At 43.1% G+C, this 18,057-nt stretch overlaps 1 protein-coding gene across 3 annotated transcripts in view; it reads right to left on the bottom strand.

Moving 5' to 3' along the window:
- PPM1F (protein phosphatase, Mg2+/Mn2+ dependent 1F) overlaps positions 1 to 13,477 on the bottom strand; it is a 29,115-nt gene extending 15,638 nt beyond the window's left edge. For all 3 annotated transcript variants that reach the window (XR_007506621.1, XM_049804515.1, XM_049804514.1), the window contains exons 1-2: positions 13,196 to 13,477; positions 2,490 to 2,620 (exon numbers count right to left, since the gene is read on the bottom strand). Coding sequence is in view for 2 of the 3 variants with exons in the window: in XM_049804515.1 (XP_049660472.1) it covers positions 2,490 to 2,620; positions 13,196 to 13,371 (307 nt within the window). In the remaining variant the exon portion in view is untranslated. The remainder of the gene's footprint in view (positions 1 to 2,489; positions 2,621 to 13,195) is intronic.
- Between the last annotated feature and the right edge of the window lie 4,580 nt (positions 13,478 to 18,057).

Below are 18,057 nucleotides of genomic sequence, written 5' to 3'. Positions count from 1 at the left end.
GAAGATGGTATTCATCCAAGGATTTTGTGACTTTGCCTGTGCTATCTTAAAAGTAGACTCCAATCTTGTATCTTTATGGCCTTTAGAGTAAAACAGCAGCATGAATTATTGTACAAGTGTCACCAGTATAATGTAACCATACAGGATTCCAGAGACTTTAGATGCTTGTGACCAAGAAAATGTCCCTGCCCTATCAAGCTCTTCATTACTCACTGTTTCTAAATATTATAATTTCTCAGCCATTCAGATGAGGTTCACTAACTGAAGGTCCGTGGGTCCAAGATTTTCATAAGACCCACAACTAGGAATTACAATTCTAGGCTCACAAATACACAGCAGTTCACATCCTGTATAACTGCTACAGTTCACCTCAAAGATAATTACATGGGAGTCAATGAAGAGTCCCCAGCAGAGTGGCTTCAAGATGCTCGGATGACCAGCTTCCAACTGCTTTGTGAAATATTTGTGCTGAAAACCTACGTAATTATCATACGTGGGATACAATATGCTGTTCCTCATTCTCCTGCAAAGGTTGAGCGATAGCAAATATACACTCCTGGAGCACAAAATCACAACACTGTAAGTAAGATACAATTCTCTCTGATGTAAGGGAGACAATAATGGAGATGCTTTTATATCACTTTTGACAATGGGAGATCTTACCACATGCCTGACAGTCATTGCTGCAAACATAATAGGGAGTTTCTAGTAATGGCAGATCAGTACCTTGATCTCCTTCAGGTTCCCCTGCACAAAGCCATGCTCTAGCACTGCTGCCTGTACTTCTTTATCTTATAATTGCAGTGATCTAGTCACACAAAGCTCCTATCTGCCAGCTCCTCGTCTCAGGCGGAGTCCTGCTCCAGGTTAGGTTAGCTGCAGTGAAGTCCGTGTGACCGCCCACAGACCAACAGACACAACAGAACACGGAGCGCAGAAACAGGGCGCTATGGGGAGACTGCACTGGAAGAAGCACCCACGAGAACCTCCGCGGGCCTGCGGGACGTCCCTCGCAAGCTGGTTCTTTCTATACGGAGGTGCAGGGAGCCCCAGCCCCAGCCGCAGCTCCGCCGGGGGGGCGGCAGAGGGCGCGATCCGTCCCCCCGGCCCCGGCCCCGGCCCGGCCCCGGCCCCGCCTTGGAGGCGGGTGTGCCGGTGTCCCGCACGCCGCCGCTCACGTTCCCCCTGGAGGCGGAATCATTCCTCCCTGCGCCGGGGGAGAAGGGCCAGGGCACGGTGTTTAGACCCCAGCCAAGGTGATACAAAGCCGACTCTTGCCATGCAAAGTGCTGGAAACTTGCCAAATGTCTCCAGCCATACGAAGGCTACAAACATTAAGGCAAGGGATGAAATACTCAGGGTGCAGCGAGGCTTAATTAAATGTGTTCCCCCTCCTGCCGTTTCAGACTTGTAGCTGAATACTGAAATAGGCTTGTGGGAAGTCATATCCTGGCCACTACCAGAGCCCTGTTTGGAGACGCGTCCTCTGGGGCACGCTGAACCACCTTTCAAGTCATCCCAGGGAAATGGCAGGGTGAGTATTTCCCCTTACAGGATAGACTAGTTTGCCTAAGACATCTCTCCTCCGTTTTTATCTTCGACTCTGCCTGCATCCTGTTCCACTTAAATTCTTGGCACTGGGACTGAAGGTTTGGTGAAGTCTAATGTTAAACACTTCAGCATGTAAATGCAATAGGACCATCTGTTACACAAGGCACAAACCCAGTACTCAGTCACCAAGGTCTGTTCTCTCTCCAATTCACTCAGGAGAAAATGCAGGCATCAGACAAAAGACGCACACATCAGGTTCTTCATCCCTCAGCATCCCATCTTTATAGCAGAGGGTGGGAAGCAAAGAAATAATCGATAGAGACTATTGAGAAACTTGCCAAGAGGAAGATCTAGAGTTTCAAGATGTTCAGGTAGTGGAGGGGCCACAGGTCTCAAAATATGGTTCCCAAGAACAGACAAAAGCAAGATGGATTATATGGATGAATTTAAGGTGTCAGTGTGGCTGCATAATAGCAACTGTGATGATGTCAATGACAAAACATAGGAGTAATTAGCTAAGGTCAGTCTACCAAAGAGAAAAGGGCACTTAAAAAATGTAAGAAGTTATCAACTTAAGATAGGAACTGAACCAGTTCAATTTAAGTGAAATTATCCAGTGAGGAAAAGTTCTTAACTAGTTCAGTTCAGCAAGCACAGTGGATACAGTCACTAGTTCTTTTTGGGAAGAGAAACTCTCTTCCATTTCCAGAAAGCCAACCCACACGATCAGTCCAGGGCTCCAGACACGTTTGCATCTTGCCCACAAAACTAGCATAGCTACCTTTCATCCCACAGATACCCAGCAGGAGCAAATAAAGTTCTGTTCACTGCTGCTTGCCAGACAGCCTAACCAAACATTCTGGGAAACATTTCAAAACACTGAAGTCTTCCGACAGACAGCCTCTGGGAAAACCACAGAAGGAAAAAAGTATACTTACAGGTGAACCTTTCCTCATCTCCTTCTCCCTCTGTTTCCACACTTTGCTGCTTAAATTCAGTCAAATCTGTTTGGAGGACTTCATCAACTGCAGCATGGATCAACGATGCTGCAAGAAGTGGTGAAACACCTCTGCTGGTAAGAAAAGGAAGGGAAAGCAAAATAGACTGCATTAGTTTAAATTGAGCTACAACCTCACTGTTTATGGCTGGTGACCTCAGAATTAGAAAGGATTACACACAATCAATAATTCCAATTTAATTAGTAAACTAGTAGAAGAAACCATATGTTCAATATTTATTCATACAACTCTTTAATAAGATCTTCAGTTGGACAACTGCTTTCTCGAGAATGCATAGAGGAAGAAGCATATGAATCATGTTTTCAAACTGTTGCCTCACACTCCAGTCACAGATGGTACCTCCTTTTCTTGAGCTCTCAGATGGGAACTGCTACCTTCAGTTCTAGCCTCTGAACACAAACATTTTGTTTCTACTCACTACACAACATTTCTTGCTCACAGTCAACTGTCTCTCCACAGACAGTATCAGGATCTCTGCATTGTGGTACATGCAAATCTCCAAAAAGGTTACTTAAGACTCCAGTTCCCTTCCCTCCTCAAAGAAAGTCATGCTCAGTACTAACCTACAGACCTTGAACATTCAGTTTCTCCTGACTGGAAGTTCCCCAAAGAAATCACCCAGGAAGAAGGTGCAAAGAGTTGGCACTGGGGACTGGGATAAGAAAAGACTCCAAGATTTGCAATTCAGCTGAAGCTTTTAGGTAAGCATCCAGAAGACAATAATGCTACACAATCTACACACCCTCTCCTTTTCACTCAACGCTTTATGCAAGCTGCATGCTTGATAGGAAGCACACACTTGCTATAATGCTTTTGAATCTGTAAACAAAGAAGCCCCATCCAACTTTAAAATGGGGCTACTAGAAAATAACTCTTTTATATTCACTATATTCCATGGCAGGCACTAATAATTACAGTACATAACACACATTCCCAACATTTTCTATGAGCACAATGAAGAATAAGCGTGGACGTCCATAAAAAGCATTTTATCCATTGTTCATGGAGTGTTTTGATACCCACAAAGTATCAAATTATACAAGCAAAGCAAGTAGCACATTAAGGCACCTGCAGCAAGTCAAGGACAAGACTTTGTTTTGCCAAGAAACATTTAGAAAGTCCTGAATAAAACTGGTTGGCTACGGAGTAAGAAATGGTGGAAGCAACTAGTCTCTGCAGATGTTCAGCAGAGATGACTGGTTTTGTGCAAACAGAAGAGCAGGGAGGGGAAAACCGTGAGGTTTCAGATCCCAGCAACAACAAGCTGAAATGCATTTTGCCATTGTGTTTCTGAAAGAGAGGCCTTGTCATATCCTCACAGCCATGTACAAGTACCTCCTGTGGCAGCAAACAGAAAGCATTGTGTAGTCAGCAGGCTGCTAACAGAAGCGTGTTTTATGCTACGCATTCTGTAGCAGTGATGGCCTACTTTAATGAGTCATTTTGGTACTTCAAATAGATGGCAACATGTTTGCAGTCCTTTCAGTGCTAGTTGCAGTCATATCACATCAAGGGAAGCCAGAAATTGGCTTTTTATTTCTTTTCTAAGGCTAATATGTTTAGGGGAGTTAGTTCCTTTCCTACCCAAGTTAAAAGTAACAGTGCCTGCTTATAATCACTCTGACACTAACAGACAGCCTTTTAAAAGGTCAGGCAAGAAATACATCTGAAACAGATACGGCAAAACCCTCAAAAAAATCCTGCTTCCTGTTTTTGTTTGTACAGGTGGAAAAGAAAGCAATATGAAAATACAAGCCACGCTATGTCAGATATGTAGCTGATGCTGCTGCAAGTCAGAAGCTTTAGTTAAAGTAGGTTTCAGCTCCAAGAACAGAGACAAAATATTAAGTGAAAGAGCTATGCATTTAAATGCAGTGATAGCCACAGCTTCAGTCATCTTCAGAATTTCTTTGCTGTGCTGGAGGAAAAATTCAAATCTAGCCTGGGTTTCCAGCTTGGCATCAGAAGAGGGCTTAACACTTTGATTTTAAACTTCATAGACTTCTGCTTTGCAGAGCCCTGACTTGCTGAACTGGGTCCATAAAAAGAAGCTTAAACAAAAGGTAAGTGCTATAATTCACAAGTCCTGTATAAACCTCTGCTTACAGGATGCCTGTAACAAAGAGGTTTACGAGTTATTATGTCACATCCTTCAACTTTTTCCAGTCACCACCCAGTTCCTAAAAAGGAAATTCAGAGATTCCTCAGTACTGATACGCTTCTTTCAGCTTTGCTTTGCTTCCTATGTATTTCCTCCCACTCCAGTTTTGCAAATCTATACAGAGAAAATGGTTGTTCATTGGGATTTTATTTGTTATGCAGTCAGCAACAACAATGTTGAACAGTTGATTCTGACATGTTGACAAAAGATAAAAGCCCCCCAAATGACCCTACCTATTTAGTTCATTCAGCCTCAGTTCCGAACAGAACATATTTGTCAGTTACTTTATGAACTCTTAATGTTAGTACTACCATATTGGTAAGCCTGTTTTTTACTGAAGCTCAGGTAAATGGAGCTCCAAGGCAATGGCATCTTCCATTCAGTTTCAACGTTTACCAGTTCTAATTTCATCCTCTAAATCAGGGACCTCAAGAGTTAACAGAACATATAATTAAATAAGAGTAAGAACTGCTTCTTTAGTTGAGAGCTACAAGGTCTCACTTGGCTAGAGAGTATCTGGGAGCAGACACAGTACCTATGGCAACCAGTGTAAAAGTAGAAGCCCACTGCAGTTACCGTAACAGACTTCAAACCTTTTCTGTAAGCAAAGAAGAATGTCACTTTTTGTTAAAATCTTCCTTTCAAAGAAGCCCAAGACACCCTGCTGACAGGCTGAACCAAGCATAATTTAATCTTCATGAATTAGAAGAATTACTGTAGCTGTTTCCTAAGTGGGAAAACAACTGTGTTGGGAAGAAGAGGGAAGCTGGTGGGGTGTGCTACATGGAAAGGATGTTACCTTCTCTTAAAGACTTAGAAGAAACGCGTCAGCCCCGTTTCTATGACACATGCAACACTAATTACCTAGCCTCAGCGTACACAGGCTAGTAGTAAACAGACATAGAATTTCTTTGCCACAGGCTATTTCTTTACTAACAAAAAGGGTGTGTTTTGACCACAATAAAAAAAATATTTAAAAAGAATTAAGGCATGTTGTAACAGTGCAGATGAGGCATTGTAGCTTCACCACCAGCTAAAGTCGGATCGCCAGTGGCTGGAGCATGGAGTTCATATCATCCAGCCACTTCATGGTAAAAATATAAGCCTAATTTTAAAAACTTGAGTATTAGATAAAAGTGGTAAGTTAAGAGTAAAGCAATACTTATGTTAATAAAGAACACACTTAAATTTATATGCTATCCTCCCCCTTGAAAGATTCTAGACTACTGGACACATACAGTATTGTTAAAAGGAGCTATGCAAAGCTTGTGTTGACATACATACCTGTGGGCCAAACTAAAGTTACAGACGGAAGTAAAAAGCAATTATGATATTTTGCATACTTTAGATTTGGGCTGAGTTACAGAACAGAACTTAACTCTCTTCTTGTTCACCTTGTTTCTCTTCTGCGATACGATGTAGTTCTTTTTTACTTTAAAAGACCAGCTGTCATGCCATCACAGCCACAGTGTATTCATTTACATTACTTCAGGAAGCAGAAACCCTAGTAAGATCACTTCTTATTTCATTTCATTTGGGTCATTAAATCCCCAGTACACTTGCAGTGAGCATTGCAAACAAGTCACCAGTTCAAAGATGCCTCCACCTCTTCTTCCCCTCAAATGTAAGAGGGTATATTCAGAAATCTCTAGTAAACAGCTTTGTGGGCATGGGGGAAGCATCCAGAGCATCAAAGGTCAGGCCACCACATCTTGTTCAGAGCCTCAACTATGACTACACTTTTTTCAAAGGCTTGAAAACAGACGACAGACTTTCTGTTGTGCTCTATGCCCACAGCTTACAGCAGCTTTGAGAAAGCCGAGTAGTGCAGCAGATGGCAGACTCCGAACAGCTGCTCTTCAGCACTTCGAGCAGAGAGAAGCAAGCTCTGTGCAACCTGGTGGAGAGTGGTACAAAGCTTCACTAGGACATACCAAAGACTCAGTGTTTATGCAAAGCCTTCGGAATTTTTTACTTTTTTTTGGAAGGAAAATAATTTACATCCCCCAACCCCAAACACACACATTCTCCCACAGTACTGTCAGGAAATCTCTGTTTGTATAAAGAGAAGCACAGGAGATTACTAACTGTATTTGCTAAGTTGTTGATCATTTGGCATCTTTCAAATTTGAAAAAAAAAAAAAAGTTTACATGATGTTCTTACTAGGTATTATTACCAAAGTCACGGCAACAAGGCAGCAGTGGTATTGCAGGCCAGAGCACCACTGTACAATCCTCTTTTCATTTCAGAGCATGCATATATATATATGCATATGTTGAGGAATGAAGAAGTGCTCTATCTGCTAGCAAAAGCTTCTAGCATAACTCAGCTGCAGCTGACTTATATCAGAGGGAAGAGTGTTTGTGCTCTGTAACACCAGAAGATCACATACAGGACAGCTTTGCCAGTAAAGCAAAGTTTGTCACTGTGGACTCAGTGTGTGTTTCTAGCACGTTACAGCTATATCAGCAAAGTGTTTTTACTGCAGATCTGCAAATGCTAGCAGTTTTCTAGTAAGTGAAAGATCCTCTCATACTGCCAAAATAATAGCAGGTCACAAGTTTCCTCATAAACAAAAGCTGCTTGTATTCAGTATTTTCTCCCCAATCTGCTACTTTTATTTCCCTCCCCCCTTTTTATTCTTATAATCAACTACAGAATGCTTCCACTCAAGTGGCTTTAAGCATTAGTACTTATTACAGCAGCACCCAGAGTTCCCAGGGTGACGGTGACCAGAAAAGTACAAATGTATACCCGTTGAGGAGAGAACATCTGACATCCTACAATGCATAGGAAGTTGTTTCTTTTGTTAATGACATCAGGTCTTTACAGTAGATGAACAAGATGGAATCAAAACAAGTATGTAAACAATGCCACACAGAGAATTTCAATCTTTTACATTTCCATCTTTACATGAAGCAGTTTTTTCCAGATTTTCTTCTGAAACTATCAGAAGAAGCAGCAGCTTTAGAATCCATCTATTTAGGCCCTTCAGTCATCATCAAACAGTTTTTTACAGAAAATGTGCAATGGAGAGTCACCAGCTACTTCCATTTCATTCTCAGCAGGAAGAAAAAGCACACAGCACAACAGGAGAGGCTTAATTCCACAAAAGCCACTTTTCAATTAAGCCCTAAACGTGTTGTTTGCAAAACTGAGTATTTCATATCTTGATGCCCAATTCAAACAGCAAGAGAATGGGTGTTTCACACAGATTGAGAGCAAAATATGCAAGTTCTAGGGAAAGACAATTTCAGTTTTCCAAGCAGAAACAAAGAAACTGATTTAAACACTAGCAAGCCAGACCTAAAAGTTTCCTCATCGTTACAGATTTGATCTTTTTTTCAGCATTTAATCAAGTGTTTTCTCTCTTGTATTGCAGGCATCCCCATACATACACTTCCTTTTTAAAGGCAAAGTGATTCTTTCCCAAAATTACTATTGAGAGTATCTTGTAACTGGGAAAACTCCCTGGGAGTTTTAAATTACGAAACGCATTCTGAAAAGCAATTTACTGATCACAAAATTAACAGCTTGTCCAGCCTCTATGACCATAGGAGGCAGGTCAGAACTGCCAAAAACTTTATTAACCAGACACGCGTACAGTGTGAGCTGCACATCATTTCTCTCAAGCTGTGTATCTTCCTGCCATCAGCTTCAGAAGCAGCAGTGGGCAAACCACGCACAACGGAAAAGCAGCTAGTTTTGACCACCACCCAAAATTACCAGAGCTGGTTTGTTAACCATTTGCTAAATTAACTAGTAAACAGCAGAAGTGCCACATACCTCTTGTGCATTAACTTTATCAAGACTTCCAATTCTAACACTATTAATCATATAACAATGAGAAACTCCTGAAAAGAGTAGGCTGTTTCTGCTAAGCCCATGCTTGCTTTTGCTACCAAGCACAACTGGTCCCATGAAAACTAGAAAGTTTGTTTGCAGGCAATCACACATGAAATTCACTTTCTTGTCTGAAGTGAATAGATCACTGATGCTGTAAACACGTTCCTAGCAATGGGAAGTATTAGTACATTACAATAACATACACTAAATGGTACAAATTAGGAATAAGGAAGTAAGTTTTAGGGGATTTATTAAAAGCAGAGGTCACAGCAGACAGGGTATTCAGTAGTTTTCAGAGAAGGGACTAGAGGGAGTTTTAAGAAGAGATTGGGTAAACCAGAGGCAAGATAAAATTATTTTTTTTCTCCTCTTCCTGCTTACAACACATAAAAACATAAAAATTGCTGAATTAACTATTCTAAAAGCAGGGAAATGCTGAAAATAAAGATGCCAGGGCCACGCCTTGGCTCTAAGCACTACAGTGTAAAACACAAAAGACACAAAACAGGATGCTGAGGCAACGGAGAGATGAAACACAGTGAATCGTTTGGGAAGGGGCAGAACAGGAAGCCAAAGTCTCACAACTATTATTGTAGTAAAGTCTCCTCAAACAGGAAGGCTGCTGGAATTTCACATTGTTCTTTGCCTATGTCACAGGATGGTCATACAAGTTTCAGCTCCTATCAAGGGAAAGGAGAAATTTCTGTATTTGGGGGTCTGATTTCATCTCATGTTCTGTTTCGGTACAAGTTAGTAAAATTTCAAGTTATTTTCTAAAGTTTTGGAAGTAACTAATGGGCTCTTCATTCACATTGACCCATTTCCACAGATGGCCGGAACACATAGCTCTTACCCAAAAGTGTATGTTAATTAAAATTCTGCAAAACAAGATTACTTAAACCTGCCCCAATTCTTCAGAATTTTATGTATGTATTTAGCTCCATACAAGGCAGGCAGTTCCATTGATTTAAATGAATTATTCAAACTTGAAACATCTGCAAAGCTTCACTGGATTAGCGATTTAAGCACAAATCCTGCCAGGAAGTGAAAGTGGTTAGCTGTCTTGGCTAGTGTTTGGCTATGCTAGCTGCATTTGCAGAAGACTGTTAAAATAATTCATTTTAGATTAGTAAAGACATTTAAGGGGTTTAGCCTGAGAAATCCAACTGCTTCCATGTAAGAGATGTGTGTAGCCTTCGAGAAGCAATAACATTCAGAAACTCCTTGCTGGGCCTAACAAATGTTAGTCCTTACCCCATTCTCTTCTCGACAGCAATCCTGATCGGTGGTGGAGGAAGAAAGTTTCTCCTTGCAAAGACACAAAGGTTTATGCCTCTAAGCAACTGGAAGGACAAGCTAAACATCACCATATGTTGTCTCATGAGCCAAGGGTATTGCTGGACCTTTATTGGCTTGGGCCCCTCAAGGCATGACCCACACATCTGTGTGGGTGTGAATGAAGTATCTGACAATGCAGAAATAAGAAGCAGAACTGCAGAACTGTGTGCCAAACTTGATTCCCAATAACACTTTGATCTAGAGAGAAACCCTTCATCGTTACTAATCATCATGTAAAATACATTCTTTGACACTGGAGTGTTAGAGAACTCTCAAACTGAGGAAATACAGAACAAGCATCAATACCAGAAGTCAGCAAGGTACACCCGATAACATCTTCATAGTGTTAAACCTGGTTATATTGACACTGTAATATTTGAACGTGCATATTTTCCCCTGAGCTGCCATCTGCATGTTACAGATGCACATCACTGGATCTAAGCTACAGTGACCTCTCGCGAACTTGCTTCCTGATCTGGCATCACTTCTGCATCTTTAACAACTTTTACACAAACATTTCAATGTCTTGTGTCATCCCCTCCCCTTATTTTTCCTTTTCTTAAAACCTTTAGCATCCTTCCTTCTCCTGTTTCCTTACATTCCCTCATCTATTTTATTGAGGAATTCAATAATATTAAATTCAGTAATATTGAGGATTCAGATCAACTGAAGAGTTTATTTAACCTTCAAAACTGCATTTGGAGTTGTTCTACAGTAGCAAACCTGGGAATGTGGGGAAAAAAAGCCTAATGTCTGGCAATTTCTCACATAACCAGAGACTTTAGTTTTGGTCCTTAATTACATAGATGATGATAAGAGGGCCTGCACTTTCGAAATATTAGATTCCTGTCTTGGTTTTTACCAGTTTTTTCTTCCACATGCAAGAACTCAGCCTACCCAAAAGGAAACTGCAGTCTTTGTGCAATTGCAAGATGAGGTTTCTCTTTGTCATAGGAGTCCAAAACTGAGCTGTATGTCTGCTGGGATCTCTACATTTGACACTTTAGGTATGCTACACTATACCCAAGCACAGTTTCACATAGAGGGTAGCTTCACTGTTTTGCCTGCAGGCTGCCACGAGAATTCATAAAAACACTTTCCTTATGTACTTCTGTTTTCCAACTACATTTTATGAAAAGAAGGATAAATAAGTAGATTGCTGCAGGTTTAATCTGCTTTGTTTTCTTTTGCCAGCTTTCCCCTGCCTTTTTTTTTTTTTTTTTTTTTTTTTTTTTTTTTTGCCAGCTGGGGACTTAAGAAGCTCCACAAAGCAGGTTGCCTAATCAGAACTGGCTGCAGGGCAGGTATGTGAAAAATGCAGCTTCTGACAGGGCAGGCTCCTTTCTGTGTAAACACCAGAAGTGACAGGTGAGATGAAAGCATTGCAAAAGCAGCACTCTTCTTCTGCTTCCACTTGTTAATATGCCCACTAGAGAACAAGAGAATGTTAGCAGATATGTGACTCAAAAATACTGTTTTAAAAATCACTACAGTTTGAAGAACCTATCCCGTATCTCTACAGCTTCATACTTTCCTCTCTAAAACAATTTTAGAAAACATTAGCCTGGCCCACATGGCAGACGGGTTGCCGTGTGATAAGTATTTGTTCAAGACTAGCATTACTCTGTTCTTTAAAGCGCTCATCCAGAACCATTCTTGCTCCAGAGTTCAAAGATTCAGTGCACGCGATGAATTTGTAATCTCATTTAGGAATGCAACAGCTGTGTTTTGTTCAAGAGCAATTTAGTCAAAGCGCAACTAAGTAATGCAATAATCATCTGGGTCTTTTTCAACTACAGCCTAAAAACCTAATTTTTTTGGTATGCATTTCTCACGCTTAGGTTTAGACACACCATTTAACTGAATGATATGACGTCCAGGAGCATCTCTGTAATATAAAGCACAGAAGCAACTTGATTAAGGCAATTTAAGTACCTAAAAATCACCTATACGCTTTTGACAACAACAACAAAATCTATTCAGTGTTCATAAACCCACCAGATGGTAGCTAGAGACACAAGTAATTCAAACCCTGTTTTCTATCTCTTTATCAAATTCCTCTAGCAACCAGGTAACGCTCAGCATATACCTAAACAGAACCAGTCTCCCTTAACTCCCTGTCTTCACTTGTTATCCCCAGTACCACAGCACAAAGTCACCTCTCCGCTTTGATTCTTTTAGACCATCTATAATCCCCGTTCTTGACTCCTAACAAACATGTTAATGAAGCAGCCCATGGTAGGAACTTTGTAAAACCTAGAACACGCAGGCCCTACTGCTGAAGTGCTTCAAGAAGCAGGCACGAAGAGAGAAAAGTTATCAGGAGACAAGAGGCTAGAGCAAGGCAAATTGTTCTTCGTGAGGCACTAACTTGCCAAAAGAAGTAAGTCGCATCCAAATTCTTAGCAGTGTTAAAGAGACGATCTAAACTGATAAGGATGAAGGTTGTAAGACATCTCTCCCGAAATCAGGGGGTGACAGAAGCATCACTGAAAAAAGAGCTGTGTTTTCCAATGGTGGTGCGACTATGCTCTTTGAGCATTGAGAAAAAAATCAACTTGAGAAACCCACGCATGCATGTCCTACTCAGCAGGACGATTCAAGAGGGCTGGGAAGAGTGACAAAGGAGCTGAGTACTTTCCTAGCTGGCTTGCTGCTTACGCCTGACAGCCCTGCAAGGCAGGTTGCAGCTCACCGACTCCCTCTCTCCCTCCTTCTCTCTCTCTCCAGACTTTCAAGTAGATCCACACACAGGTGCCCTTAGGGACTTGAATTCAAAGTATTGGCGCTTTACCACAAGAATCGCCCTATCACGCTAATTGCGGGATTGTAATTTAATCTCTCATGCACCAAGAATGGGAGAGAAGTATTCTTGAGAGCACACAAACATTACTACAGAGGCACAGATCTCGGCCGGAGGCCCGTGACAGAAGCACGCTGTTAAAAGCTTAGCATCCAGGACAATATTCACAGAAACGATTAAGAAGGGGGAAATAAGGGGCGGGGGGAACAAAAAAAAGCGAGGCAGCAGGACGGCAGGGTCGGGACGGCAGGGAAATCTCCTCAGGAGGAAGCGCCTCGCGCCGCCTGCACCTGCTCCAGCCCCTCACGGGCGCTGCCGGGCCGCGCGCGGGAAGGGCGGGCAGCCCCGCTCCCCTCAGCGGCCCCGCGCCGCCCCTCCCCCCCGCGCGCCCGCCAACTGTCAGCGCGCGGCGCCGCCCCTGAGGGGAGGCCGGCGGCAGCTCCCCCCTCCGCCCGCCCCCGCCGCCGGGCTCTCACCTGCCGCCCAGCAGGCTCCTCGCCCGCTCGGCCAGCGCTCCCGGCACCTCGGCCTTGCTCAGGGCGCTGCTCCCCGCGGAGCTCCACGGCAGCGGCTCCCCCGGGCCCAGCGGAGACGGGAAGTCCCTCAGGAAAGAGCTCAGGGGAGCCCCGGACGCCTCTACTTCCAGCGCCATGGCGGCGCCGCGCTGAGGCGCGCTGCCCGGCCGCCGCCGCCTCGCCTCGCCGGGAGCGGGCCAGGCGCCGGCGGGGACGGGCCGTGAGGGGGCAGGCCTGGGAGGGGAAAGCGAGGGGAAGAGGGCGCGGTGACGGCTCCTTTAAGCGAGGCGCAGGGGCGGGGACAGGCGGCAGGGGTGTGGTCTCCGGCACGGGGGCGGGGCCAGCAACAATGTCTGGAATGCGAGGGGCGGGGCGGGGAGGCCACGTGGCCGGACGGAGGGGGCGGGGCCACCTCCCCGGCACCGGGGGCGTCCCGGGGCCTGGGGGAAACGGAGCCCGGAGACCCACCGCGGGGGGGTCGGGGACGGGACGGGACACGGCCGTTCTCTCCCGAGGGCAGCTGCTGTTGCCCTCATTCCCCCCACCCTCTGCAATCGGAGAAGGGCTGAAACGGGAGTGTTCGGCACAGAAACGTATTTGCAAGTGACAGCTTTTCACCGAGCTCTCCTGGTGCTCGACACTTAACCCAGCGGGACAGTTTTGCGTCCTAGAGTACTAAGTTACTCAACATCAGATTGCAAAGAATTAGACGCCCTGACCAGCCACAGACAGACATACGTGCAGCTGGGAAGGGTGCACAGGCTACAAGTTCACTCAAACTCACTCACTGAGACAAATCCCGCCCCCCCCCCCCCCCCCCCAGTCTTGTTACTCACACAATCCCTTTTTGTTTCTATTCCCACTGAAACACCCATAAAAAAAGGTTTCAGAAGACCTGAGTTTGTAGCCATGACAGGGGTTTTGCTGTGCATAATTCATTGCAAAACACCAAAGCTAGCTTTCAAAACCTTATCACAGGCAAAAATACAAGATGCTGTCACTCCAATAGACTTAGCTAAAGGTATAGTGATTTTGAAGAGAACAATAGCAAGTTGACCTGTTTCTCAAATGCTGCAGTTAACTATGTCCACCAATCACCTATAACCTCTTCTTGCTCATTTAAGAGGACCTCTGGCTTAGAAAAGGGATAGTGTCACCAAACTAGATGGAATTACCTTTGTCCCAAGCTGAAATCTTCCAAGAAAAGAGTGAATGAAAATCCTGAATCCTAGACTCACAAAAATAACACAGTATCAAAACCCCCTGTGAGGTTAGTAGGACACAGGCATCTAGAATACTTGCACTGACTTCGCTCCTAGATCTTTTGGGCCCTTTTGGGTATTTACAGCATAGCAACTAAAATCCCTTTCCTTCTTGCCTCACACAGAGCTGTGTAACAGCTTTACTTCACTGAAGTGTGGTACCAAAGCACAATGCCATTCATTTACCTCATCCAACCAAGAAATGGCAAAAGTCTTTCCCAAAAACAGGACTCTTGTTTATTAACTTTGCCTACTGGCTTTCTGATTTTTAATACCATAAAACATGGTCCTTTCATTTGGGAAGTATTAAACAAATAAGCTTTATCAAGACATTAACCTGAATATTCAGTTTTGGGGGAAAAAAAACCCCAAACCAAAACCCAAACCTCAAAACTCTTTCCCCCGCAATGACAATGTCTTTAATGCTATTTGTATTCCCCATCTCCTCCTCAATATTCAAACATCTAGACATGAACAGGTGACATGTCTTATCTTCCAAACAGCAGCAGTTGCCAGCATGCACAGCTAGAGATACCTTTTTACGTCAGGTATCAAGAGAGTGATAAGGATTCTGTCCTTACATTATAACAACATCCAGGGGTAACTGGAAATAATAGAACATTTTTAGAGAAAGAAGGAATAAAATATCAGATGCTGCAAAGCCAGGACAGAGAACACATTACCCAGAAGCACTAGTACATATTCAGTGAAATATTGTTGCAAGAATTTGCAGTACCTTGATTTCTTGTTTTCTCCTTCTCAGACATCTCTATTTCAGAGCATTAGCCCATGTTCCATCCCCATTCTACTGAAAAAGCTAGCAAACACAATACACTTCACGTCTTTAAACCCTTTCTGAAAAGAAAGGGGAAGCACAGTTAGTGCTTCCAAAACTTGCCTTTATTTATTTTATTTTTTTTTGCACTGGGATACTTTACAGAGCATCCCATAAAAATAAACTGTCTATGAAAAAGAGAGGGCCACTATTACACTGTTTTCAGTAGGCTTTTAATTCAGTGGTTGGATGCTCAGTTTTGTGAAGGATCCGAGTGCTCTAAACTCTTGCTGAACCTAGATACAAGTTTAGGGTTCATGACAGATTGACGCATTGGGCACAAAGTTAACTGTGTTCAGCAGAGACTGCTGAGGTTTTTAGAGATTTCTAAACCATTAAAGTTAAGGAGATTCATATCCCAGCTCTTCCTTTTGTTATTTCCACACTAAACTATAGCAGCCTGTATCCTGCAACATCCCTGCTATCTATGATCACTCCCTACTGGCAGTTCCAAGAACAAAAATTGTTTTAAAATAGTCAAATGATTTAGGAGAGAGCAACTCTAGATATGAAATGAAATCACCCCTTCAGTATTACTAGCCCTAAAATGGCCACTGATCACTTTCAGACATATGTTTTTTATCTGTACTATATTCTTTCCCTGCTCCTACCAGAGATCTAATCGCTTTTTTCCTTCCACAGAAAAATAAGTATCAGATCAAAAATCTGTATTTTGATACTCTTCCTACTCCTGAGTCCTGCACTAGGTCTGTCTTTTGGCACCAACTTTCTAGGGACAAAAACTGCTACTTCCCTCTCCCCAGGCTGACAAAAGCAAGCTTCCTAGGGCACACGGGTACCATCTCAGCAGGGACAAGTGTACAGCTATATCATATAGATGAATTAATTTTTATTCTTTCATCAGCTATGGAAGCCAAATCAATCTCCTCTCTTGAGTGAATGATGGTATTTCAAAGGTAACTTCCTAAGTAATAGAAGCTTTGCCCTGAGCTTTTCCCACAGAATATAAACTGAAAGTAGAAGAGATTTATTTCATAAGCTGCAATTCTTTTTTTCCAGTAAGAACCATGGACATGAGACATGCAGTGCTCACCTTAATGTTAGAGATGCATTTCCAGGGACTTCATCATTTTAAGAAGTTTCTTGCTCTCTTGTACCTTTCAAAGCAATCCCAGGAACATGCCTCTAAGTTTCTACTTAAAACTGAAGGCGCCCATCACCTCCGCATTCTTTCTACTCCACTCTGGAGACAATTGCCACCACCAGCCTGTGTACCAGACCACAGCACTGAAAGCCCACCGTGGCACCTCCTGCATCATGCAGCCTTCTCCAGGCTGTGGCCACCCTGCACTGCCCAGCTGCAGAGGGAGAGTAAGTGTCCATGGCCACTGGTACAGCACAAAACCAATGCCTTCATTCCTCTGGCACAGGCACCGATGGTTCTGAGTGACTGTTCGCAGTTATTAATATATCTGTATCAGAAAGAACTTTGCCATTTGTGGTAGTTACAAAGGAGCCACTGAAATCTGCCAGAACATGTAAGTGGCTCATTCTAAGCACTTGAGAGAAAGTTCCCAGCACTTTATTCCCACTGGGGCTAACATAGCAAAGAGATTTTACAAGCAAAAGTTTGTCTGCAAATGGTCAAAATAAAAGCCATGCTTGGAGAAAGTGTTCTATCACAGCTCAAAAGCCACAAAGAATGACTAATGACAGGTTTCCCACATTTCCAGGGCCACTCTCTCTATCACAGAAATCCCAGCCAACAGCCAATGTCAAAAGCAGCAGCGGAAGCTAGCTGAGCACAAAGGCATTTTTCAGAGCCGTATCCTAGTGTACCAAAGCAGGCTACAGAGGTGAGGAAGGACTTGAACAACTGAATCAATACAAGCACCCTGAAAGTTATTATAGTTTATACTAAGTTCTATGGCTCTGAGACACTACAGCAAGATGAACTTTAAAACATGAAAAGAAGCTACTCACTCCAGGCTAAGGGAGATGCAAAGACAGTTTGTTTTTACCAGAGAGAACATTTAATATTTAGGAAAAAAAACCAAACAAGAACCTCAGAAAGAAACTTCTTCCTATGGCTGGGTCTTTTAAGCAATACTATTAAAACACAGTTCACGTTTGTGCTGTAACTGTGTAAACATTTGATCAGAGGAACAAGCTTGGGGCTGTGGTGTTTTGTCTATATTCTCTTGTTCAGTAAATGCACATGCTGTGCCAATTAAAACAGCAGAGTTGTACATTACCTTTTGTAGGGACTTGTCTTTCCTTTCTGTTGCCAGTGAATCACGTGTCAAGTTGCTCTCTGCATATTCTGTGTTCAAATGCAGTAGCCTTTACACCATGTAAAATTGCGATGGTATCCTCCCATCCAACCACAACTAGCGCTGAAACTGTTTTGGGGGTACAGGTGATACAAACTGTACTTGATCAGATGACCAGACATGACCAGCTATGCGCACATGGAAGGAAAGGAAACAGTATTATATATTTGTACAATTAGATTTTGTAATGTGGCACCCAGCAGTTAGATACAGCTCCATATAAAACCATGAGGACACCCTCCTTTTGACAACAAAACTAACCAACACTGAAATGACAATTTGGGGTACAGACAGAACAAACTGTACTTGATCAGGTATGATCAGCTATGTGAACACAGAAGAGGAGTAGAGCAGGGGTATTCTATCTGACCTCCAGCAGCAGGAAGAGGTCTTATTTAACTGTGGCCCATTGAACAGAATAGTAACTTGGCT

This window comes from Accipiter gentilis, chromosome 7 (genome assembly GCF_929443795.1).
Source record: "Accipiter gentilis chromosome 7, bAccGen1.1, whole genome shotgun sequence".
In the NCBI taxonomy this organism is placed as follows: domain Eukaryota; kingdom Metazoa; phylum Chordata; class Aves; order Accipitriformes; family Accipitridae; genus Astur; species Astur gentilis.
The sequence above is the reverse complement of the archived record's forward strand: the minus strand, read 5'-3'. Positions and strand labels throughout refer to the sequence as shown.